Source organism: Mobula hypostoma, chromosome 3 (genome assembly GCF_963921235.1).
Source record: "Mobula hypostoma chromosome 3, sMobHyp1.1, whole genome shotgun sequence".
Taxonomy (NCBI): Eukaryota; Metazoa; Chordata; class Chondrichthyes; order Myliobatiformes; family Myliobatidae; genus Mobula; species Mobula hypostoma.
Window position 1 is genome coordinate 137,402,171 of NC_086099.1, and position 26,203 is coordinate 137,428,373.

The 26,203-nt window shown below is 39.9% G+C and overlaps 1 protein-coding gene across 2 annotated transcripts in view; it reads left to right on the plus strand.

The window, feature by feature from the left end:
- The window catches only part of dgkb (diacylglycerol kinase, beta), an 828,029-nt gene that overhangs the window by 339,028 nt on the left and 462,798 nt on the right, over positions 1-26,203 (plus strand). For both annotated transcript variants that reach the window (XM_063043772.1, XM_063043771.1), the window contains exon 13: positions 18,933-19,031. In XM_063043772.1, the coding sequence (XP_062899842.1) occupies positions 18,933-19,031 (99 nt within the window). The remainder of the gene's footprint in view (positions 1-18,932; positions 19,032-26,203) is intronic.

Here is a 26,203-nt window from a genome sequence, read left to right on the forward strand (position 1 = left end):
AGGAGTTGGTATGTTTCTTCACCAACCTCTCAAAGCACTTCATTACTGTGGATATAACTGCTACTGGACAATAGTCATTGAAGCAGATTACCACGTTCTTCTTAGGCACTGGTATGAGTGAAGTCTGCTTGATGTAGGTGGGTACCTCAGACTGTCAAAGTAAGACGTTGAAGACCTCAATGAACCAGTCTGGCAAGGTACCTCGTCTGGGCTCTATGCTTTTTATGGGTTCACCGTCCTTGAAGACTGCTCACATGTTAGCCTCAAAGACTGAAAGCATAGGATCATCAGGGACTGTGAAACTTATGATGGTTCCTTCATGTTTTGACAGTCAAAGTGAGCATAGAAGGCATTGAACTGGTCTGGAAGTGAAGCCCTATTGTCACCTACGTTGCTTGGTTTAACTTCATTAGTAGTGATACCATTCAAGCCCTGCCACAACTATTAAGCATCCTTCGTTGATTCAAGTTTAGTCTGGAGTTGCCACTTCGCCCGTGAGATGGCTTTCTGGAGATCATACCTGGACCTCTTGTAACTTCTTTCTTCACCAGACCTGAGTGCCTCTGATCTGACCCTCAGCAGATTACAGATTGAGAAGGATAATGACATTTTTTGACAATGCAATGTCACTGACCTGAAACTCTAACTCTATTTCTGTCTCCACAAATGCTGTCAAGTTCATTGCATTTTGACACCCTGTCTCACAGAGCACAGGCCATAGGCACATAATCTGAAGTCATTTACTTCTGAGCTTTTGCCATCATGTTTTAAATCTAAACTGTCTGCAAGTAAACACAAATGATTATGTAAATATATTCCTTGCTGGTTAACTTTTAGTAAAGAAACAGCTAGGTTCTGTCTGGTGATGGTCTATAGTCACACAGCTCAGATCAAGAACACAGTACCAAAAAACTACAACTAAATCCTGCTGCCTCAAAATATTGTGCTATTTTGATACATCTGTTTCATTTTGCTGCATTTCCAAACCAAAAAGTTGAAACTTTTAAACCAATTTTATTGGGCCAGGTTTAGAAATGCGAAGTAAATTCTAAATGACGAGCATGAAGATTAACAAGGACTTTTAAAAATTCAACCATTAAAGGACTGTGCTTTCAAAGAGAAAGGTACTTAATAAAAGGGTACTTCTATCTAACAATGAAATATAGCATTGGAATATCATCTGCATCATGTACAATATGTAATTAATCTGAGATTGCATGCTAATGTGAAACAGCAACTCCTCAGTGCAGTGTCTTCAGAGCTTTAATTGTTCATCTGAGGTTTGTTTTGTGGATTATGTGGTTGCAAGAAAGATTTATTCATCCAGAACTTGACGCTGGAGACTTGCTTTGACAGCCTTAGCGCAATTATATTACTCAAAAGAACTGGCAGGATACCTAAGGATTTGAAGTATTAAAATTGAAGCCCTTGTCTGGAAATAGAGATTTTCATAACTTTTAATGGGCGTGTGATTAAATGTGACAATTGGTTTAGTTTATTTCTATGCACAGTTTAGAAGCACGGTGCCAATAGGTGCATATGTACAGTTTTGTTTTACATTTGCCTACTGTAACCGAACCTAAATATCAGAAGTTCGAAGCCCACCTCAGGATTTTAGCTCATAATGTAGGTTGAAGCATTCATGTCCAGGCGACAGGATCTTAAAGGGAGAGGAGGAAGTGGAGATGGCCTTGATGTGGAAATTTAGATAGGTGATGTTATAGCCACCAGTAGTAGGTAAAGAAAAGAAAGAAACAAAATATACAGGAAAGGAATTTGATGTTAGGCCAAGGAAGTTAACTGATAAAAGAGATTAGATTAGATTAGATTATGAAGACACGTAGTCCTCTTTTATTGTCATTTAGTAATGCATGCATTAAGAAATGATACAATATTTCCTCCGGTGTGATATCACAAAACACAGGACAGACCAACACTGAAAAAACTAACAAAACCACATAATTATAACATATAGTTACAACAGTGCAACAATACCATAACTTGATGAAGAAGTCCATGAGCTCAGTAAACGTTCAAAGCCTCTCAAATGTCCCACATCTCACGCAGACAGGAGAAGGAAGAAAAACTCTCCCTGCCATGCTGACCACAATCCGACTCTGAGTCATCCGAAAACTTCGAGCTCTGATCAGCTCTCCGACACTGAGTACTGAGTGCCATCTCTGTCCGAACGATTCGACCTCCTTCTCAGTCGCCAAAAGCAGGCAAGGCCGGGGATTTTGAGGCCTACCCTCCGAAAGATTCCCGACCACGCAGTAACGACAGCAGCGTACGAGCATTTCAGAAATTTCTCCGGATGTTCCTCTGTGCTTTCACGTCCATTCTCCATCAAATCAGAATTGTCCACGGCCCCTATTTAACAGATACAATATCATTTTTCACCGGAGGGCTGCGCACACGCAGGCGTGCCGCCATCTTCTCCTCCTGCCATTTCATATCATGAGATATTCTAACACAAATGAAATTTGGTGGCATGACAAAACCAGAAACCAGTAGACTTTGGACATGCTGATGGAAAATGGAGGATTACCATGAAAGGTTGGAGCAACTGGGTAAACAAATGATAAAAGCAGCAATGAGAATTTCAATGACAAGTAGGTGAAGAGGAGTGGAGGCAGAAAATGTAGCAAAGGTAGAAGATTGCAATCTTGGTGATGGAGCAATATATACCAGCAGCTCAGTTCTGGGTTGAACTGGGTATGAATGTCAAAATTAAAATAAAAGATAATTTATTACCAAAGTGTTTATATGTCACCATATGTTCCTTTCAGATTTTCTTTTAGGTATTTACAAGAAAACAAAGAAATGCAATAGAATTTATGAAAATATACATAAATAATACAACATGAATTATAGAATCCCTGAAAGTGAGTCAGTTCAGAGTTGAGGTGAGTGAAATTATCCACGCTGGTTCAGGAGCTTGATGGATGTATGGTAATCCATCCTAAATGCCGGAGCTGGTGGTGGCTCTGAGGAGGGCTAAGGTACCGGTGACCCCTGTTTCCATCCAGGGCGTCAGTGTGGACATGGTGGAGGATTACAAGTACCTGGGGATATGAATTGACAATAAACTGGACTGGTCAAAGAACACTGAGGCTGTCTACAAGAAGGGTCAGAGCCGTCTCTATTTCCTGAGGAGACTGAGGTCCTTTAACATCTGCCGGACGATGCTGAGGATGTTCTACGAGTCTGTGGTGGCCAGTGCTATCATGTTCGCTGTTGTGTGCTGGGGCAGCAGGCTGAGGGTAGCAGACACCAACAGAATCAACAAACTCATTCGTAAGGCCAGTGATGTTGTGGGGATGGAACTGGACTCTCTGATGGTGGTGTCTGAAAAGAGGATGCTGTCCAAGTTGCATGCCATCTTGGACAATGTCTCCCATCCACTACATAATGTACTGGTTGGGCACAGGAGTACATTCAGCCAGAGACTCATTCCACCGAGATGCAACACAGAGCGTCATAGGAAGTCATTCCTGCCTGTGGCCATCAAACTTTACAGCTCCTCCCTTGGAGGGTCAAATACTCTGAGCCAATAGGCTGGTCCTGGACTTATTTCCGTCTGGCATAATTTATATATTATTTAATTATTTATGGTTTTATATTGCTAAATTTATACTCGATTCTTGGTTGGTGCAAATGTAATGAAACCCAATTTCCCTCGGGATCAAAAAGTATGTCTATCTATCTATCTATCTATAATAACTGTTGTTGAACCTGGTGGTATGGGACCTAAAGCACCTGTGCCACCTGCTGATGGTAATAAGCAAGAAGAGAGCCCAGCCTGGGTGGTGGGGGTTGTTGTGTGAATAATATTTCAGTAATATTTGAATAATAATGTAAATATATTGTTTGATTAAGCATTCCTTGTTTCTTTACATAATTCGTTACAGGTTATATGTAGAAGTTTGTGAATGGCATACGTCATGCCACCCGTCAAAAGTGAACCCCTCACTAATGTAAAATGAAGTAGACACGTTTGCCTCCGGTTCCCGTGTTTTGTTTTTTTTTCAGTTAGCTTTATGTTTTCGAGTTACAAAACATAATAGTGGTGAGAGTAAGTTTTAAGTCAATCTTGAGACGACAACTTATCTGTTGAAATGCAGCGAGACAGTCAAGTTAAAAAAAAAGCATAGCGAATTTTCTTCTTCAGAAGCTGAGAGAAATGGTTGAGTAAAAAACGACAGAAAACAAATGAAATTCATGGGTTAATAATCAGTGAGTACTAGATATTAATAATAATATTTTTAAAAAGCAGAAGTGGCTGCCTGCATTGGATACATTCAACTGCACAACGGGTAATGTATACTGAACAAATTGATTAGCATTTTGAAGCAAATGAAATAGCCAATAAAAAGCAAGTGTCAATGTTACACTTTGCAATAGGTGGGAAAGCATACAGTTTGTTTCAAAGTTTGACTGCTCCAACCAAACCAGCTGGAATGAGTTTTGCTGATATCATGATTGTAATGCAGGAACATTTAGAACCAAAGCCATTGTTGATTGCAGAATATTTTGGGTTTTATAGCAGAATCAAAAGGAAGGGAGTCCATTTCAGCACATGTGGCTGAATTGAAGAGATTGTCTAAGCATTGTCAGTTCAGTGATGGGCTTAATGATGCACTGAGAGATCATTTATTTTGTGGAATCGCACAAGAAAGCATTCAAAATCAAATGACACTTTCATGAAAAGAGCAGGCTGTGCCAGTAACCTGACTCTGTGTGTGTTTTTATAGGGTAGGGCACCTCTACAACTCACACTTCCAATCTCATCTCATTGATTGGAACAGCTGACTCCAAATTGATTTTGTAGAAGACATTACCCCAGAGATTCACATACTTTTCCAACAAATACATGTAATATTGAATCATTTTTCACAATAAATAAATGATCAAGTATAATGCTTTGTGTTATTACTTAATTGGGTTCTCTTTATCTAGTTTTAGGACTTACTTGAAGATCTGACCACATTTTAGGTCATATTTATGCATTGTGCAAAGATCACAGCAAGAGCACACCGTGCAATGCTGAAGGAGGTGAAAAAGAACTCAAGGGTAACAGCAAAATACCTGCAGAAATCTCTAAAACTTGCTAAATTCTCTGTTCATGTGTCCACTGTAAGAAAAACACTGAACAAGAATGGCATTCATGGAAGGACACCATGGAGGAAACCATTGCTCTCCAAAAAAAAAATTGTTGCATGTTTCCAGTTTGCAAAAGACCACCTGGATGTTCTACAACGCTTCTGGGACAATGCCCTGTGTTCAGATGAGACAAAAGTTGAACTTTTTGGCAGAAATGCACCTTGCCATGTTTGGAGGAAAAAGGGCATTCCACACCAACACTAAAACCTCATCCCAACTGTGAAGCATGGTGGAAGAAGCATCATTGTTTGGGGCTGCTTTGCTCCCTCAGGGCCTGGACAAGCTTGCAATCATTGAGGGAACAATGAATTCAAAATTGTATCAAGACATTTTACAGGAGAATGTGGCAGTCCATCACCTGAAGTTTAATAGAAGTTGCATAATGCACCAAGACAATGATCTGAAAGACAAGAGTAAATCAACAACAGAATGGTTTAAAAAAAAGCTAGTTGGTGTTTTGGAATGACCGAGTCAAAGTCCTGACCTTAATCCTATAGAAATGTTGTGGAAAGACCTGAAGCAAACAGTTCATGCAAGGAAGCCCACCGACATCCCAGGATTAAAGCAGTTTTGTAAGGAGGGGCAGGACTGATCAACAGTTAACGGAAACATTTGGCTGAGGTTATTGCTGTATGTGGCGGGGGTGGGGGGGTGGGGGTCACACCAGTTACTGAAAGCAAATGTTCACATACATTTTCCATCAAATACATGTAATACTGGATCATTTTTCTCAATAAATAAATGAACAAGTATAATGCTTTTTGTGTTATTTATTTATTTGGGTTCTTTTTATCTAGTTTTAGGACTTCTGTGAAGATCTGATCACAATTTAGGTCATATTTATGTAGAAATAGAGAAAATTCTACAGGGTTCACAATCTTACTAGCATCACAGTACAGCAGACAAATGTAGGTTTAGAAAGCAAAACTTGCAGAAAATGCAACAAAGTAGGACACATACAAAGAGCATGTTGGGCCGATGCAAGTAAATGGACTGCACAGTTAAGAGAGAAAGATAGAAAGTCAAGCACAATTTCAAAAACAGCGCTAAACTGCATGCTGTTGATGAAAGATCTGATAATGATGAGTATGACACAGGACTATGTAGCTTTGAGATTTACAATGTGACAATTAAGAAGAGAAAAACAATATGGCTTACACTAGAACTGAATGGCAAATTAATTAAAATGGAATTGAACACTGGTCTGACTGTCTCAGTCATTCCACAAAATGATTTTCAATGACATTTCAAAGATACTAAACTGAAGTCTGCAGATAACCAACTAAGAAATTATACTAGAGAAAAGATAGCTTGTGGAAATGCCATTCGTAACAGTGAAATACAACAACCAATAAACCACATTGAGTTTGTATATAATAAAACAGGAAGGACAGCATTGTGGGGGCGTGATTGGCTGAGACAACTACAACGTGATAGGAGAACAATCCACATGCCACATTTGCATGCCACATCCCCTGCAACAGAGACAACAGAAAGTGCATTAAGAGTACCAGGTGATGCCACAGTAATGTTCAAGGATGGCATTGGAAAACAGAAACATATCCAGGGTGAAATAGTGTTAAATGAAAACGCCACACCCATGTTTTACAAAGCCAGTCAGGTTCCTCATGCTAACCATGATAAAGAAGCTGGTGAGTTACATAGGTCACGTAAAGACAGAAGGAACTCTTTCAATGGTTGACTGGAGCCCATGCACAATGCCAGAAGTCCCACTAGCCAAGAAGAATGGGTCTGTCAGAATCTCTGGTCATTTTAAGGTCACCATCAACCCAGTATTGAAACTGGCCTACAAAGTGGCCTACCTACAGATGGAGATGGATGAAGAGCCCAAAGTGTTTCTCATCATAAACACTCACAAAGGGCTTTATTTCAGGATCACCTGCATTCTGGCAGAAAACTATGGACCAGGTGCTGTAAGGCTGCCCAGGCATTTTGAGTTAACCAGATGACTTCATTGTTATGGATGAGAATGATAAGGAACATTTTCAAAATCTCAAGACAGTATTAAAAAGATAATGGGCCCAGAGCATGATTCAACAAGAGTGAATTCTTTAAAGCAAGCATCACTTACTGTGGTCACACGATTGCTGCACAAGCAATACACCAGTGTGCTGAGAAACTTCAAGCAGTGATGGATGCCCAAGGCCAAAGGACACGTCACAGTTACATTAATTTTTAGATTTTTCAATTACTATATCCCCTGAACTCATTACTACAGATCAGGAAGGAATGACAATGGACAAAGTAGTGTGAGGAGGCTTTCCAAAAGACAAAGGAAATGGTGACGCTGGACATTATGATCTATGTAGTCCAGTGAAGCCTCCAAGAGGACCACCTTGTCATTGGGTTTGGAGGCTGCAATGCCTCATTGACACAGAGAGCTATGTTGGCTGGAATCAGGGCTTTATGTTTTGGCACAGTAAAGTCACCCATGCCAAACACGTCAAAGGGTGGAGGCCAGACTAAGAGTGGTCCATCTGCCCTCCAGGTTGGGGGTTCAGTGCAGAGCAAACAACTTTGACTGATAAACTGTTGGAAACAGCAAAGAAGAACTCTTCTACATCTGACTGTGATGGTATTCCTGGGTCTTCACCTGGGTCTTGCATGATTGACAGTGCTGAAAATTGAGAGGAAGCTACTGACAAAATGAAGGAAGCCCTGAATACTACATGGATGGAAGACCTTCATTGGTGCCCTAAATGCCAACGGTGTAACAGGCAGTAATTATGTGCAGTGGAGATTGTCTGTGACACCTTGCCATATGGTAAATGGACAGTCATGTCACTTGTTATGAGTGATGGAAGTGAATGCCCCATAGCCTTTGCATCACTTCTTTTGCCACTTCAGAGAAAAATTACGCATGGATTGACAGAGAGGCCTTGAGTCTGGTTTGGGGTGTAAAATGTTTCAACCAGTAATTGTATTGGAGAGAATTTATCTTCATTACTGGTCGTCAACCATGAGTGTCCAATTGTAATTCACAGAAGAATGTTCCACTAATGGCAGTAGCATGAATGCAGAGATTGGCTGATTCTTGGAGGACACAATTACAACACTGAATTCAAGACTATGACCAATCATGGAGATGCTGATGTATTGTCCCATTTACCGTTAGGAAATGAAATACCAGGAAAATTTACAAAAAAGGACACCTCTTCTTAACATATTTTCCCCAACACAAATTGAAAGTCTCCCCATGACAGCAGAGATGATCCAAAGGGAAACCAGAAAAGACCCTATACCATCTCAGGTATACACATGGCCACCAAAAATGGCTGGAATGTGCTGCATACGTTCCAGCTCCCCCATTTTTACCAGCAACAGGATGAACTTGCCCTTGATGGGGTTGACTTATGGGCAGAATGAAAGTTGTTATACCATCCAAGCTGAGAGCTGAAGTGTTGGTGGAGCGACTTAGTGTTCTGGAACACTTAGTCAGCGTCAATGGGCCACAGTTTGTTTCAGAACAGTTTCAGTCATTCCTGAAAATGAATGGAATAAGCTATTTAACATCTGCACCATACCACCCAGCTACAAATGGCTTCCAGAAACGTTTGCTCAGATTCTAAAGAATGCACTGCGAGCAATGTCAGCAGAACACACTACACTGACACTGAATCAGAAGCTCACTAATTTCCTCCTCCCGTATTGCAGTGCAGCAGACTCCACAACCAACAACTCACCAGCTATGCTGTTCCTGGGTCATCCCTTGTACTCACACTAGAATCTCCCCAAACCCAATCTCAGAAGGAGTATACAGGACAAAAAGCTGAGACAAATTGAGGGCTCCTCAAACAAGGTTTGATGTTTCACTCCTGGACAGGCAGTCCTGATGAGGCACTATAGAGGTGATCAAAAGTGGGTACCTGGAAAGATTAAGGACAGAACTGGGCCACTCTCCGACACAGTGGAGGTTACACCTGATGTCATCCAGAGACAACACATCAATTGGTTGAAGAGAACAGAGCCAATTGTTAGAGAAGAAAGGTATCCAAAGCTGTCAGAATCACTTCCTGCAGTCTCAGCATCATCTCCTACAGTCACCATGGAGGAGACGCCAGAACCTGAGATTATTTCACATCCACAAGTCTCACCTGCCACGCAGAGTGACTCCCCCCCGCCCCCCCCCACCATCCTTGTTAGGAAAGATGTTATCCCACAAAATTAAAAATCATCCACAGCGATTAAATCTTTGGGCTTGAATGGGACTATTATAAATTTACCATCCTGTGGATGTCTATATCGTAGTTGTATTTCTAGTATAATGGAATGCTAAAAAGCAATAGAAAAGGAAGTTTTGCCTGCCAGTGGAATCCTGTTTAAGGTGACAGAAAGTACGTATTTCCAATACCACGTAGTTTTATCACATCAGATTCTTGATCTCATACTGTGCAGGGGATCTTTTTGTGCTTTTGCAAATTTATGTAATGACTATTGCATTTTAAAAGTGTTTCAAGTCAACCCTTGTGAGCTATTGTCAAATGTACTTTATCCATGTATTCCTCCAAAGAACCTACTTAGAACGATGGGTTTAGCTGCAATTTTTCCATCCCAGAGCAGTGACCTGAAATCTAATTGAGATGATGTATAGAAATTTCCCTGTTCAGCATGAGGCCCCTCACTGAAATCAGTTCTAATCCTACTGCTCTCTTTCATTCCTGCTGCTAGTTTACATGGACATGCAGCACTGTCCAATACCACGTAGTTTTATCACATCAGATTCTTGATCTCATACTGTGCAGGGGATCTTTTTGTGCTTTTGCAAATTTATGTAATGACTATTGCATTTTAAAAGTGTTTCAAGTCAACCCTTGTGAGCTATTGTCAAATGTACTTTATCCATGTATTCCTCCAAAGAACCTACTTAGAACGATGGGTTTAGCTGCAATTTTTCCACCCCAGAGCAGTGACCTGAAATCTAATTGAGATGATGTATAGAAATTTCCCTGTTCAGCATGAGGCCCCTCACTGAAATCAGTTCTAATCCTACTGCTCTCTTTCATTCCTGCTGCTAGTTTACATGGACATGCAGCACTGTACTGGTGCTAATTACAATGCCACTCCTGCAAGCTGAAGCACAGTGGCCTTGGGGAAGGGAGAATTGCAAACTAGTGCAGTAGTGGCATTCTTTGGAAATCGAGTCTGATGGAACTTGAGACATATGCTATAATGACATATTCCCAGTTCTTCAGCAATAAATTAACCGTATTTAAAAAAACATTTCTTTCAAAAGTACTAACTTCTTCCAGATCAAGAAATTATACAAGAGCTAGCAGCATTAACAGTTGTTAAGCAAATACACTAATTTAGTCTGGCACTTCAGTGAAAAGCTGCCTCGGCAGATATGCTGTCTGGCAGATGAGACATTGAGTTAAGTCTCCATCTGCCTTGTCAGGTGGATGTAAAAAAAAATCTGTCATCAGTTCTCCTGGCATCCGAAGGCACATTTATCCAGCAACTAACACCAGCAAAAACGGATTAATAGAAAATTGATCTTATTGCTGTCTGTGTAAATCCACTGACCACAAACTGGCTATTGTGCCTGACTAGAAAGTGACTGTTAACACACTTCAAAATTAATTGCTGCCCGTGCCATTATTTTAAAGGTGCGTCGGTAGCTTTCCTTTGCAAAGACCTAATTCAAGAAATAGCACACTTCATATTATTTGATAACAAAAAATTGATGTTATCAACTGCATCACTTTGCTATATAAATTCAACAATATTGAATATGTAGTCCTCTACAAAAGAGAAATGCATGTGTTTTGATCTTCTCATCATCAACTTCAGTTTTGTTGGAGAGAAATTAGAATTCACATCATTGCATGCATTTCACCACTAGGGGCAGTCCATTGCCACTGCTTGAGATTGTCTGATGAAATGAAGCAGCAAAAATTCACAGCTCATTGAAAACTGGCTTTCAGTGAGCACTTGTTCTTATGTTACTTACTGCCTACTAAAAGCAGAACTACATTTCAAGACATATGATTTGGTAATTGAAAGTGTAATCTGTGTGTATAAAGTGATATAGCAATATTATCAACTGGTAAGTGAGCAATGATTGATTTTGAATCCAAACCTTTTATCCAATCATTTAAGTGTATCTCCCATTTTCTATCACAGTACAATTCCATTCTCCGTGTTTCAGCTCTTTTAAATTTTGTATTTTCTCCTCCAACTCACTCCCTTCATCCAGAAGGTCTTCATTTTAAAATCATTTCTTTTGCAACATAGATTCATAGAGTAATGCAGCAGGAAACAGATCCTTTGACCCAGCTCATCCTTACCAACCACTGTGCTTACCAGGCTAATCCCATTTGCCTACATTTGGTCCATATCCCTATAACGCAACCCCTGCCCCCCCCGCCCCAATTCATGTACTTATCCAAATATGTTTTGAATGTTATTTTACATGTCCCTACCACAATTTCTGTTAGCTCATTCCATTTTCTGCAGTATCCTTTGTGTGAAAACATAGCCCCTGATGTCCCTTTTAAATCTTTCACCTCTCCCCTTAAACCTGTGTCTTCTTGCTTTTCTTTTGCTAGGAAAAAGTGCATTCCATTCACCCCAGTGATACCCGTTCTGATTTAATTCAACTTGACAAAGTCACCCCTCAATCTGCTACACTCCAAGAAATAGTATCCTAATCTGTCTAACCTCTCAAGATCAGTGCCTTGAGACCTTTTAAATCTGCTTTGCACTCTGTCCAGTGTAAAGATTTTTTTTCCTATATCACAATGACCAAAACTGTATACGGTACTCCAAGGGCAGTCTCTCCAACATCTTGTACAACTGTGATATAACATCCCAACTCCTAATTTCAATGCCCTGACTGATGAAGGGCAGTGTGACAAACACTGTCTTCACCAGTTCAACTACCTGGATACTGCTTTTAGCAAAACATGTACTTACATAAGAACATAAGAAATAGTAGCAGGAGTAGGCCATCTGGCCCGTCAAGCCTGCTCTGCCATTCAATAAGATCATTGCTGGCCTGGCCATGGACTCATCTCCATCTACCTGTCTTTTTCCCCACAACCTTTAGTACCCCTATCATTACTTGTACTCTAAGGTCTCTCTGTTTCACAGTAATCTCCAGGATCTGACCATTCACTGTGTATGTCCTATTCTAATTTGACTTACCACCATCTATCTATGCAGGTCTCCTCCTTTTGCTGTAGCAACTTTACATCCATCTGTCTACCTTCCAAGGAGTCTCTTAGTCTTTTGTTATATTTGACTACTGCTGGGAGTCTCTGCCCCAAGACCACCCATAATTGGTAAGGGACATTCAGAATGGAATGAGAGCCTTGATCATATCTGTACTCAGACACCCCGCACAGGCAACGTGTTACCTCACAAATTACTTCACCCCATCCCACTAGACACCTTCAGCCCTGTCTGAGGAAGCATCATTCATCACCCCTGAGCCCATAAAATGTAAATGGAAGCAATTTTCCCTCAGTTCTCAAGGATCTCCAAAAAGCAAATCTGTTCTGAGGTAAAGGAACCCTTAGGGGCAAGTGATCAAAATATGATTGAATTTAACTTGAAATTTGAGAACGAGGAGTAAAGTTGGATGTATCAATGTTGCAGTGGAGTAAAGGGAATTACAGAAGCATAAGAGAGGAGATGGCCGAAATTGATTGGAGAACAACACTGGCATGAATGCGGGCAGAGCCTGCAATGGCTGGAATGTCTGGAAGCAATTTTGAAGGCACAGGATATATGCATCTCAAAGAGGAAGAAGTATTCTGAAGGAAAGATAACCCAACTGTGGCTAACAAGAGAAGTTAAAGCCAACATAAAAGCCAAAAAGAGGGCATATAATAGAGCAAAAATTAGTAAGAAGTTAAAGGATTGGGAAGCTTTCAAATACCAACAGAAGGCAACTAAAAAAGGTAGATATGGAATACGAAAGTAAGATAGCCAATAATATTAAAGAAGATACCAAAGGTTTCTTCAGATACATAAAATGAAAAAGAGAGGCAAGAGTGGATATTGGACCACTGGAAATGATGCTGGAGAGGTAGTAATGGGCAACAACAAAATGGCGGGCAAACTGTATAAGTATTTTGCATCAGTCTAGCAGTATGGTGGAAGTTCCAGGTGTCTGGGGTCATGAATGTGTGAAATTACCATAAATAGAGAGAAGGTTCTTGGGAAACTGAAAGGTCTGAAGGTAGGTAAGTCACTTCAATTAGATGGTGTACACCCCAGAGTTCTGAAAGAGGTGGCTGAAGAGATTGTGGAGGCAGTAGTAATGATCTTTGAAGAATCTCTGGATTTTAGGATGGTTTCGGAAGATTGGAAAATTGTAAATGTCACTTCATACTTCAAGAATGGAGAGAGGAAGAAGAAAGGAAACTATAGGCCAGTTGGTCTGACCTCAGTGGTTGGGAAGATGTTGAAGCCAATCATTAAGGATGAGGTTTCAGGATACTGGGAGGCACATGGTAAAATAGGCCATAGTCGGCATGGTTTCATTAAGGGAACAACATGCCTGACAAATCTGTTGGAATTATTTAAAGAAATAACAAGCAGGATAGACAAAAGAGAATTGGTTGATGTTATGCATTTGCATTTTCAGAAGGCCTTTGACAAGATACCACACATGAGGCTGTTTAACAAGCTACTAGCCCATGGTATTATAGGAAAGATTCTAGCATGGATAAAGCAGTGGCTGATTGGCAGGAGGCAACGATTGGGAATAAAGGGTGCCTTTTCTGGCTGTTTGCCAGTGACTAGTGGTGTTCCACAGGGGTCTGTGTTGGGTCTGATTTTTTTTTACCTTATATGTCATTGATTTGAATAATGGAGTTGATAGCTTTGTTGCAAAGTTTGCAGACGATATGAAGATAGGTGGAGGGGCAGGTAGTTTGGAGCAAGTAGAGAGGCTACAGAAGGACTTAGACATAACAGGAGAATGGGCAAAAAAGTGACAGATGGAGATGAACAGAGATTTCTTAAGCCAGGGAGTGGTGAATCTGTTGAATTCTTTGCCAGAGGCTGCTTCTGGTCAAGTCTTTATGTATATTTAAGGCAGAGGCTGATATATTTTTGATTGATCAGGGCATGAAGGGATACGGGTAGAAGGCAGGAGACTGGGGCTGAGAGGAAAATTGGATCAGCCATGATGAAATGGCAGAGCAGACACGACTGGCCAAATGGTCTAATTCTGCTCCTATATTTTACAGTCCTATGATCTATTCTACATTTTCTTTGCTTTTATCTAGTGTGTCTTAGAGGTTTACAGAAGCTGACAAATCCAGACTTTCATTACTTCCTTTCAACCACAAAAACAATGATATGTTGGTTTGTTTACAAAAATACAAATCCCTGGAAATCTGAAATAAAACAAAAAAAAATCTGGAAACACAGAACTGGTCTGGTAACAAACACATACAGAATGCTGGAGGGGATCAACAGGTCAGGCAGCATCTATGGAGAGGAACAAAAAGAAGATATTTTGAGCTGAAGCCATTCATCAGGACTGGAAAAAAAGGGGGAAGAAGCCAGACTAAGAAGGTAGGGAAAGAGGAGGTATGCATGGAGTGATATGTGAAGCCAGTTGAGGAGGAAGGTAGGTGAGTAGGGGAGGGAGGATGAAGTGAGAAGCATGGAAGGCTGGTAACATCTATGAAAGGAGAAACAGTTAACACTTAGGGCCTTAGACAATGCTGAGGAGCAGAGAGACCTCAGAGTATAAGTCCTTGAAAGTTGCAATACAGGCAGACAATATGATTAGGAAGACCTATGGGATGCTAGCTTTCATTAGTCAGGGCATTGAATAAAGAAGTAGGAAGGTTAAGTTCCAACTTTATTCAACTCTGGTCAGAGCTCAGTTGGAATATGGCAAGACCAAGTTCAGTTTACTGTCACTCAACCGTACACATGTATACCGCAAAAGAAATCAATGATCCTCCAGACCAAGATGCACAGCACAATACATATAACTCACAACACATAACTTAACAGTTAATAAGGTGCATTTATGACACAAATTAAAAAGTAAACCGTGCTCCTCGTGCTTCTGCTTCATACATGGTGAGACATGGGTGGTGGCAGAGACTACAATCATCTTACAGCCTCGAAGAGGATGCTGTTTCCCATCCTAACTATTTCTGTCTTAATGCTGTGGTACAGTCTGCCCGGTGGTAACAGGTCAAAGAGATTGCTGGATGATTGGGAGGGATCATTGACGGTGCTAAGCCCACTGTTTGGTCGATTTAAGCACCTGGCCAGATTGGAACGATCAGGGTGTCAGGGCCGGAGGAGAGGGATGGGATGCCATTCAGCTCGTTGCTCACAAGTTTTACTCGTCTCTGTACTGAACTGAGTCTGTGGCCTGCAATTAATGGGTTCCTGAATCAGCTATGACTGTCCTTGTTGCTGTGGCCTCACTTTTGTTAACTTCAGATCTGAATATTATTTGCCTATTTTTATTGTATGGATGACTTGCTTTCTTTCTGCACATTGAAAGTTTGATGGTCTTTTTGAATGGGCTTCTATGTTTTGTGGCTGTCTGTAAGGAGACAAATCTCAAGGTTCTATATAGTATGCATACTTTGATAATAAATGCATTTTGACTTTTGATGAAAAACTTTTGGTACCAAAGTACAGGAAAGATATGATAGCTGCGAAGAAGGTGCAGATGAGATTCACCAAGTGTTGCCTGGAATGGAATAGTTCAGTATTGAGCAGAGACTTGAAAGGCTGGCTATTTTCTCCCAGAGCAAAGGAAGTTAAGAGAAATCATGATCCAGGTATGTAAAATTATGAGGGATCTTAACAGAATACAGGAAAATTTCCCCATATCAGATGTAGGTAAAACTGGGGATATATGTTTAGGACATGGAGGAAGAGATTCATGGGGAATATAATGGGGCTTTTCCTCACCCAGAGACTGTGGAAATACTTAGAATTCACTGCTTTGATTACTGACAGCATTTAATAATTATCTAGATTAGCACTTACATCACTTAAGCATAGAAGGCTATGGACTAATGAATAATAGGGGAAGTGTAGCCACTGGTTGCATCAAAGAACCTAAACCTAGCATTTCTTGTGTTTTTTTGTTGTTAGCTCTAACTAACAAAACAAGAAGGCTGCTATGCTGAATGTCAAAGCCTCAATACAGTATAAGCTACTGGATACATCTAAGTTACTTAATTATAAATTAATAGCGTGCTTTTTCTGTGTCCTATATTCAGTTTTAATCACCTTAGTTTTTGAAAGAGCATTTTCAAACCAATCTCCTCAAATGGAAAGAATGCAAGGAGCTTGCAGAATTCAGGTGACAAGACCGGAACTTGGAAACTTCACCAAAGTCTATCGAAGTTAATCAATGACGGGGTCCTCTGCATGTGCTTTGTTGTTTTGGCTTGTTCTAGAACAAATTATCTGCATATGCAGATCACAAAATTGTTGACATATTTGTGACAAAAGTCCTACAAGCAATATTGGTGGAAATATACTTCAGTTTGCATTGGTGTGCTGTTTCAAGTTGATAATAGTCTAGAAGTTTCTTGGATCTCTTCCCAATCTTTATCTTTGCATTTTCTTTGCTGGAAGGTACCATGTCAGTGTTTCAGGTAACAAATTGATATGGATGGAATTCTAGTTGGCCAACAGAAACAAGGGGATAGGCATAAATGGGCTATCAGCAAGTAGGCAAGATTAATAAGCAGTGTACCACCAGGAGCCTCAGCTTTTAACAACTGGTAGAAATGGCATGGATGAAGACATCAAAGCTGCAGCATCATAACTTCATGGACATAGGGTTGACCCCAATTGCAGATAACATCAGTGTGAAGTTTGCATTTTCTCTCTATGTCCAGTTGGGTTTCTGTTGGATGCTCGTTTCCTCCTATTTTAGAAAGACAAACTGCTGGGTGAAATGACCACTATAAATTATCCCTTGGTGGCAATATGTGATCAATGATTTAAAGGGGAATTGATGGGCATGTGAAAGGATATTTGTTATTACTTACTTAGCGATGCAGCATGGAGTCAGCCCTTCTAGCACTTCGAGCCATGATGCCCTAGCAACCATACCAATGCCAATTAACCCTAACAAGTTAAATTTCAAGAGCAAATTCAAGTTTAAATATCATTCAACCATACATGAATACCCATGAATACAGCCAAAATGAAACATCGTCCCTCCGGGGCCAAAGTGCAAAACACTGTACCCACAGGCATTCACGGCACAAGGCACCCATAGCAGTGAAATCTAGTCACACAATAAAAAGTCCAAGTCCCCGAGTCCATGAATGTTGTAGCAATCTGTAGTCAAACACAATACATCTTGTCTTTTGCTGAGCGAAAACTGGAGGGGACACTGACTCCAGCCTATGCATCGCATCACTCCACCTCTGGCACTCCGGTCAAATGCACCGATTCCAGCGCCTCTCTCCTGGGTGGCTGCAAACAGGCAACACTGCGACTTGAGGCCTAGTCCTTGCTATGACCAAGACCATGCAGCTGATTAGTAACCTAATCACGGGACAATTCACAGTGGCCAATTAACCTACGCAGTACATCTCAGGACAGTGGGAGGAAACTAGAGCACAAGGGAAAACCCATGTATTCCATGGGGAGGACATACAGAAACTCCTTACAGAATGACACAGGAATTGAACTCTGAACTCCAGAATGTCCTGAGCTGTAATAGCATTGCACTATTTGCTAGCTACCTTGCACCCCTACTATATGTTGTAGGACTATAGAGAAAATAGTGTGGGGTTAATGGCACTGATGGAAGATGTATTTTCAGAGCCTGCATTACCCAACAGTCTGAATGGTGTATTTCAGTGTCCTAAGTTTGTATGGTTGTTAAATTGGCTGCTGACTTAAAGACAGAGTGGAAACAGAAGGATGCATATGTCCTAGTGTATGATTTGCAAAATGCAAGTACTGTAATCAGTAAAACTGATAGAATATATTTGTTTTTTGCAACAGGAATGGATGGAAAAGTAGTGAGGATATGTTTCAGATTTATAGGACATTTGTGAGAAGACATATGTCTAGGTCACTCTACACAGTACTGGTATCGTCAATTAAGAAATGCTCTAAAACATTGAAAACAGTTCAGGGAGAGATTAATGGACTAATATTTTGAATAGGCAACCTTATGAGGAAAGGCTCAAAAGGCAAGCCTTGTATCTGTTGAAGTTTAGAAAATTAAGAGGGGATGGGTAAGACCCTGAAAGATCTTAATTTGGTGTTTCCTTTTGTGGAAAGATCTAGAATTGAGGGTCACTGTTTAAAGAGAAGGAGTCACTTATTTAGTTCAGATGAGGCAAAAAATTTGCTCTGAGCATTTTTCTTTCAGAAAAATTTGTCCAAATATTTTTAAGGCAAAAGTAGATGGCTGTCTGATAAGCAAGAGAGTGGGGGGGGGGGGGGAGTTATCACAGGACGAATGTGGAATTGATATTATCAGGCTATCGATAATCTGATTTAATGGCAGAGCAGGTCTGACAGGCCAAATGTCATACTCCATTTTGTAATTTGTATGTTCATATGTAACTATCTTTGTAAGCTTCTACACGTGTAAATAGACTTTGTGTAGCAATTTAATTAAATTATTGTAGAATAGATGATTACCATGGACAACATTTTTACTAAAATAATGAAGTCATTTTCTAGATTTATATTATTTATCTCCCATTCTAGAATAAAAGTTAGATCGTTTCCAAATATTCTACCTTTACCTGAATATGACCTTATATTTTTTACAGCTGCACAACAAGTGTGCGTCCCACATGAAACCGGAATGTGACTTTGGGCCACTGAAAGATCATATCTTACCCCCAGCTTCGATTTGTCCCATCGTATTGGTAAGTCACCTGATATTTTAAACTCAGCCAAGCACGGTAAATTTTCTTGTCTGCATTTTAGCAAATAACCAAGTTACTTGCTGGCTCATGAGCTTGATCATTTAAGATGTATTTGTTTGCAGTATGTAGATGTGTTGACCATGCCAGCATTTGTTGCTCATCTCTAATCACCTCAGAAGCGCAGAAGCAGTGATGCGTCAATCATGTTGGTTGGTCTGGAGAAATACAGATACTACATTCGGTGGGGATGGCAGAATCCCTACCCTGAAGATAGTAGTGCACCAGATGGATTTTAAAAAAAAACAGTTCGGGCTTTCATGAGACTAGATTCTTTTATTTTCACTTCAAGGTTTTATTCAGTTTTATGAATTCGCATTTTCCTGATGTCATGATGGGTTTAAAACTTTCAACTTTAGCTGCGTGTTCACTAAATTAAGCTACAGTATCCTGCAATTAATTTCATTTACATAGTGAAGACTTGTACCTTAATGCTGAATGGTGAGGGTAGTTTTCAGTATAAAGAACTGTAATCAGGTGAATTCATTGATTCCAAGCTTACAAATGAGAGTTGTATTTAAGTTGTATTTATTTATGTAATATATTCCTGGATTACACTGGGGCAATAGTCTGAATTATCTGTATGATGTTCTATTCATTATGATGCACCTTGGGAATTTAGGCGTATGTTCTCTATATTCTCCTATGTTTTATGCCTGGGAAAACTCTTTGGAACATTGGATGAAATGTGGAATACTGATGCTCTGCTGCTGGGATGGGATGGGATGGGAGTGGGGAAGGATATTTTTGTTTTTTTTAGTGGACGATCATGTGTCATGAAGTGCTTTTTCACAAAAATCTGAAGCATGCTTCAGAAAGCTATGCAGTCATTACATTCATTTGGAACAGAGATTGATAGACTTTTAATTATTAAGGGAACTAAGCTTTAAACGTTAGTCACGATGAATGGCAGACCAGCCCTGAGGGATCAAATGACCAGCTCCTGTCTCTATATCTTGTGGTCGAGTATTTTGAATTCATCCCCATCCAGTTACTTAATTCTGATGAAATTTATTAGTTCTAATTCATACAACTCTAAATTTTCATTAGAATCTGGCTTTGCTAATAATTCATTACTCACTAGTTTGAATTCATTAGTGCTACATAATAGTTGAAATTTAGCCTTTGCTTATATTTTTATTCTAACACTTTTTCATCTCTGGTTAAATTAATCCTTATTCTGAAGATGTGTAAAAGGAAGCTGTGGTATTGCATAATGTCTTCTCTTTTAGCCATCTCGTTCCTCCAGATTTTGGCCAGCAAAACTGACCAACATTCACAAATATCTTCTCCTCTTCCTTTAAAACTCACAACTGTGAATTTTGTTAGCATCTACTCAGGATTCATATTTCTACCTGGGAGGCTGACTCAGTTATAGTATTAACTTACTGCACATGAGACGGTATTGAGTTTGCTGACTGCGAAGTTCAAAAATCAAACAAAGATTTAAACCTATCTGGTATAGATAGCTATGAGTACCCTCACTGAAGGGAAGTTATATTGTAGCCATCTACTCTTAAAATGCTGGTTCACTTCCCTATTTAACATCGACAGTGAGATTATCTGCCAATGCACAAATTGAGTGGTGTGAATCCACCCCCCCCCGACCAAGGAGGAAATATTTCCAGCTAACAAAGAAATTTAAATATCATTCATTTATTTTTAGTCATACACATTTAAATCCAGACAAAGTTCTTGAAACGTATTTAAAACTCACAGAGGTTTTATTATGTTCTGTAATTAAAATGTATAGAAACTAATTGAAAGGAAAGCAAGAGAGCTGGGGATGCACGTCTAAGCTTGTTTTTACTTTAAGCAAGCTGCACGCGTCTGACGTGGTAGCATTGCGATGTATCAATTTACATATCTTTACATATAACCTGCAGTGAATTATTTAAATAAACAAGAACTTTTAATCAAACAATATCATAAGAATATTACTGAAATGTTAAATATGATCTAGACTTAGGTATTTACACAAGATATTGCCTAGACAGATCATTGTTTGACCTGAGACGCCTTGCTGCAAAGACCAAAATGTTGAGGAGGCTCATCACTGAAGCCCTGTTTGCTGATGACTGTGCCCTCATGGCCCACCAGGAGAACCACCCGCAGACGATTGTCGACAAGTTCTCCGCAGCCTCAAAGCTGTTCGGCCTAACAATCAGCCTTGGTAAGACAGAGGTTCTCCTACAACCTGCACCAAACAGTCACCCTCCTCAGCCATGCATCACCATTGACGGCACTGTCCTGAAGAATGTGGAGAGCTTCAAGTACCTAGGAAGCACCATCTCCAGTGACGGATCCCTTGACAAAGAGATCATAGCAAGGATCCAGAATGCCAGCCAGGTACTCGGGAAACTACGTGTCAAAGCTCTGGAGCACAAGGACATTCAGCTTTCAACCAAGATCAAGGTGTACAAGGCTGTGGTCCTCACCTCTCTCTTGTACGGCTGTGAAACCTGGACCCTATACTGCAGGCACATCAAACAACTGGAGCAGTTGCACGTGTGCTCTCTGCGGTCGATCATGAGGATTCAATGGCAGGACCGAATCACCAACCAGGAAGTCCTTGACAGAGCCAACAGCACAAGTGTTGAGGCAAGGATACTCCAGGCCCAGACTGGCCATGTAATCCACATGGGTGAAACAAGAATCCCCAGGCAGCAGCTCTACGGTGAGCTTGAGCATGGCAGTCGCAATCAGGGCCGCCCCAAAAAAATATTCAAAGACAATCTGAAATTTTACATCAAATGGGCAGACCTCCAGCCTCGACAACTTGACGAGTCTGCAGCCGACAGGGCTGCGTGGCGCGCCCTGATCAGAAAAGCTGCATCTGACTTTGAGGATGACCGAAATCAGCGCCTTGCAGCAGCATGAGACCGGCGCCGCAAAGCTGTGTATGCACCTGTTCAATCGCCATTCCATGTCCAACCTGCAATCGCATGTGTGTCTCAGCCTGCGGCCTCCGAAGCCACATGCGTATCCACCGATGACTGCACAATGTTTAGTCTTTCTCGGACTCCGAGAGACAACAACCACCCAAATACACAACACTCCTCCCTGCTTTGCTCTAAAGTCCAACTCAATTTAGAATGCATCTCAACTCAAATATGTAGTGTCTTGCTGTCTAGTCAGTTATATATAACTATACAGTTATATATAACTATACATAGTATTCATGTCAATCATACACACAATATACTATATAGTACAACTGCTATACAGACATCCACAGCATAGTCAATTTTTTTAATCTGAAAATTTAACTGCTGTGGAGGCTTTCTTACTCTTGCGGGATAACGTCTTTCCTGACAGGTGGCAGGGGGAGGGGTGTCGCTCTGATTGGCAGGTGAGATTTGTTGGCTGTGAAAACAATCTCAGATTCTGGGGCCTCCTCTGTAGTAGTTGTAGGAGTTGACTCTGAGAATGCAGCTCTGGACAACTCTCTTCTCCTTTTCTCAGCTTTTTTCTCTGGATCTACATTGATCCTTACCTCTTCTTGTCTTTTTTTTCTTGCCTTCCTTTTCCTCCTTCTAGTTTCTTGTGAGCATCTCTGAATTTGCTCATTCCTTAGGAAATTAATTCTTGTTTATCCTCTTCCACTTCCCTAGCACTTTTGTCACCCTTCTCTTTCTTTTCCGTTTTCTTCTTTCAAGGATGTTCATCTTGATCTTGGGAAGGTGCGTTTATTTCACTAGATTATTCTTTTATTAATCCTTCTGTTGCTCCTTTTATGATCTGATATCTCCTCTTAGTTTCCTTATCCACAATATCAACTGATGAATCTTATGTTTTAGTATCTCCATTGACTCCTTTCTTTCTTGGCTCTTCCTTTCATCTAACTGGGCTTTGGTCTTGGAATCTACTTTTACATGCAGCTTTTTGTCTCTAAATTGAAGCTAATGCAATAATCTTCATGCATACAGAACAGTTTCTGGTTCTTTATACTCACAAAAATTGAATACTTGCAACTTTCCTGAAGCTTTTTGAACTCTCTTCCAATTTAAAACCAAGCCAGATTTTGCAAATAACTGCATGATTAACATATCAGAAGCTTTCTCAGGTATGTTACCTACAAAAACTGTTGTAGTTGGCCCACTGCTTTCGTCACTTTCATATTCCTCTCAACAGCATGTTCCTTCCTTGGTCCAATATGCTTTCCAACTAGAGGCCCCATGGTTGGCACCAACACCAGTTTGTCCTCTGTTGGGCAATGGTTCATGGTGTACTGCATGGAGACAGTTGTGGCATCATCCAGTACCTTTCTTAATTCACTTACAGTTGACTCTATTACAGGGGGTGTGGCATGCAAATAGTGGATGAATCTTCAATTAAGTTGTAGTTCCCTCAGCCAATTTCATCCCCAATAATGCTGACCCTCCTTATTTTTTAAAGAAGATACAAGCCCAATGTGGTTTGTTGATTATAGTATTTCACTGTTACAAATGTAATTCCCACAGGAGTTATCTTTTCTCCAGTATAACTTGTTAGTTGGAATCTGCAGGCTTCAGTTCAGTATCTTTGAAATGACATTTAAACCCAATGTATGGAATGTTTGAAATAGCCAAGCCAGTGTCCAATTCTGTTCTGGTGAAAATTATATTGCTTGTCTATTGCTAGTTTTCACATTGTAAACCTTAAGGTTACCCAGTCTCATCATTATCAGATTTTTCATCAACAGCATGCAGATTAGTGCTCTTGAAACTGAAACTTGACTTTGTTTTATCTTTTTCTCTTTCCAGTGCAGTCAATTTATTTTTGTCTACCTGACATACTCTTTATATGTGTCTTACTTTATTACATCTTCTGTAAGTTTGTTCGGCCAGGCTTTTCTGTTTCGATCTTGCAATCTTGTTCACACTCACTTTCATTCCTGACTACAACCCAATTGTATCCCTGTCCGCTGTTTCCATTGATACTACAATTTCAACTGCTCTTGAAATGTAAGTTGTGCTTCAGTTATGACCCATACTAATTGTTTTTCAATGCATCATTAAATGCATCTCTAACTGACAATGCTTGGATAATTTGTTCAATTCAGCCACAAAAGCTGATATGGAATCCCCTTCCTTTTGGTTCCACTTATGAAACTTAAAGCATTCTGCAATCAACAATGGCTGCAGTTCTAAATGTACCTGTTTTATTGTCACGATATCAGCAAAGCTCATTTTGGCTAGCTTTCTTGGAGCAGTTAAATTTCTAAGCAAACTATATGCCTTTAAAGATAAATGCACTCAGCAAGATCGACACTCTCTTCTCATTGGCTGTTTCATTTGCTTCAATATATATTGCTCAATTAGCTCAGTCTACATGAGCTAGTTGTCTGTTGAGCAATCAAGCACGTTAATCTTTCCGGTGTGGTTGGACCTTTCTGCTCTTTTTTTTTATGATTCGTATTACTCAGTATTAACTGTGTTATTATTTTAGAGGGTCTGTTCTAGGACCAGCACATAAGTGCAATTACAAAGAAAGCACCACAGTGCCTCTACTTCCTTAGCAGCTTGTGAACACTCGGCATGATATCTAAACCTTTGATAAACTTCTACAGACATGTAGTGGAAAGTATATTGACTGGCTGCATCACAGCCTGGTATGTATACTCCAATTCCCTTGAATAGGAAATCCTACAAAAAATAGTGGATACCACCCAGTCCTTCATGGGTAGAACTCTCCCCACCATTGAACCCACCTACACAAAATGTTATTGCAGTAAAACAGCATCCATTACCAGGGACCTCTGCCACCCAGGACATGCTCTCTTCTCTCTGCTGACACCAGGAAGAAATAACGGGAGCCTCAGGACTCACACCACCAGGTTCAGGAATATATATTACCCATCAACCATCAGGCTTCTGAACCAAATGAGACAACTTCACTCAACTTCACCACCCATCAGTGAAATGTTTCCACAACATTTGGATTCACTTTCAAGGACTCTTCATCTCATGTTCTCAATATTTATTGTTTGTTTATTTCTTCTTATTATTTATATATTTTTGTATTTGCACAATTTGTGTCTTTTGCACTCTTATGTTTATTATTCTGTTACGGATTTATTGCGTATACCCACAAGAAACTGAATCTCAGGGTTGTAAATGGTGACATTTGATAATAAATTTACTTTGAACTTTGATCTGCTTATGAACTCATGAATTCTTCTGGTTTCTGTCTTTCGTTTTACTCAATCGTCTTTCCTTTTGTGAAGAAAACATGCTGCTCCAAAGAAAAAAAATGCACTGCACATTTTTCTAACTTGACTATTTCTTGCTGCATTTAAAAAAAACTTGAATATCTTACTACATTTCAACAAGTAGTTACTTGTCTTGAGTTCATTTTAAAAATACCTCATTGCCACTGTTGTGTTTTGAAACTCCAAAACATAAAGTTAATTGAAAGAAAAACAAGAGAGCCAGGAGATAAATGAGTATATATTTGTTTTTACTTTAAGTGAGGTGCACACGTATGACATTGTAGCATCATGACACATGCAGTTCACTTATTTTTACATATACCCATAATGAATTATTTCAACAAACAAGAATTCTTAATCAAACAATATATTTACAATATTACTCAAATATTAAATACACATCAGTTATCGATCTTATAAAAGCTTTCCAAACTACAAGTGATGCCCAAACAAGGATTTCCAAAACACTGATAAAATTCCTGAGGTAAAAAGTCATACCAGCAAGTCGCAAATGAACGATTCATCTGTTACAGATATCAAAGGCAGAGGAATGGATTCTAATCATTTCTGTTATTCTTCTTGCTGTTCCATGACCATTCCTAACAACCTTTCAAACATTAATGCTGTTTTATTTTGCAATTAGGTGACCTCATACGCATTTGTTATTTTTCCAGATTTTGATTGAAAGAATTCAGATATCCTAGAAACCCAGAATTAATGCTGTGAATGCTGACTCCCTGAGTACACAGATCATCCAGCTATTGTTACATCAGCTATTTGATGAGCTAGGTGATAAGCATCAACTTAGTCTGCTAAACTTCCTCAAACTAAATAGCTTAACCAATGTTGTCCAGTTTGATATAGGCCAATTAACACAACCTCATTGTCTTACACTGCATCTCCTGAGCAATCCACCTCATGC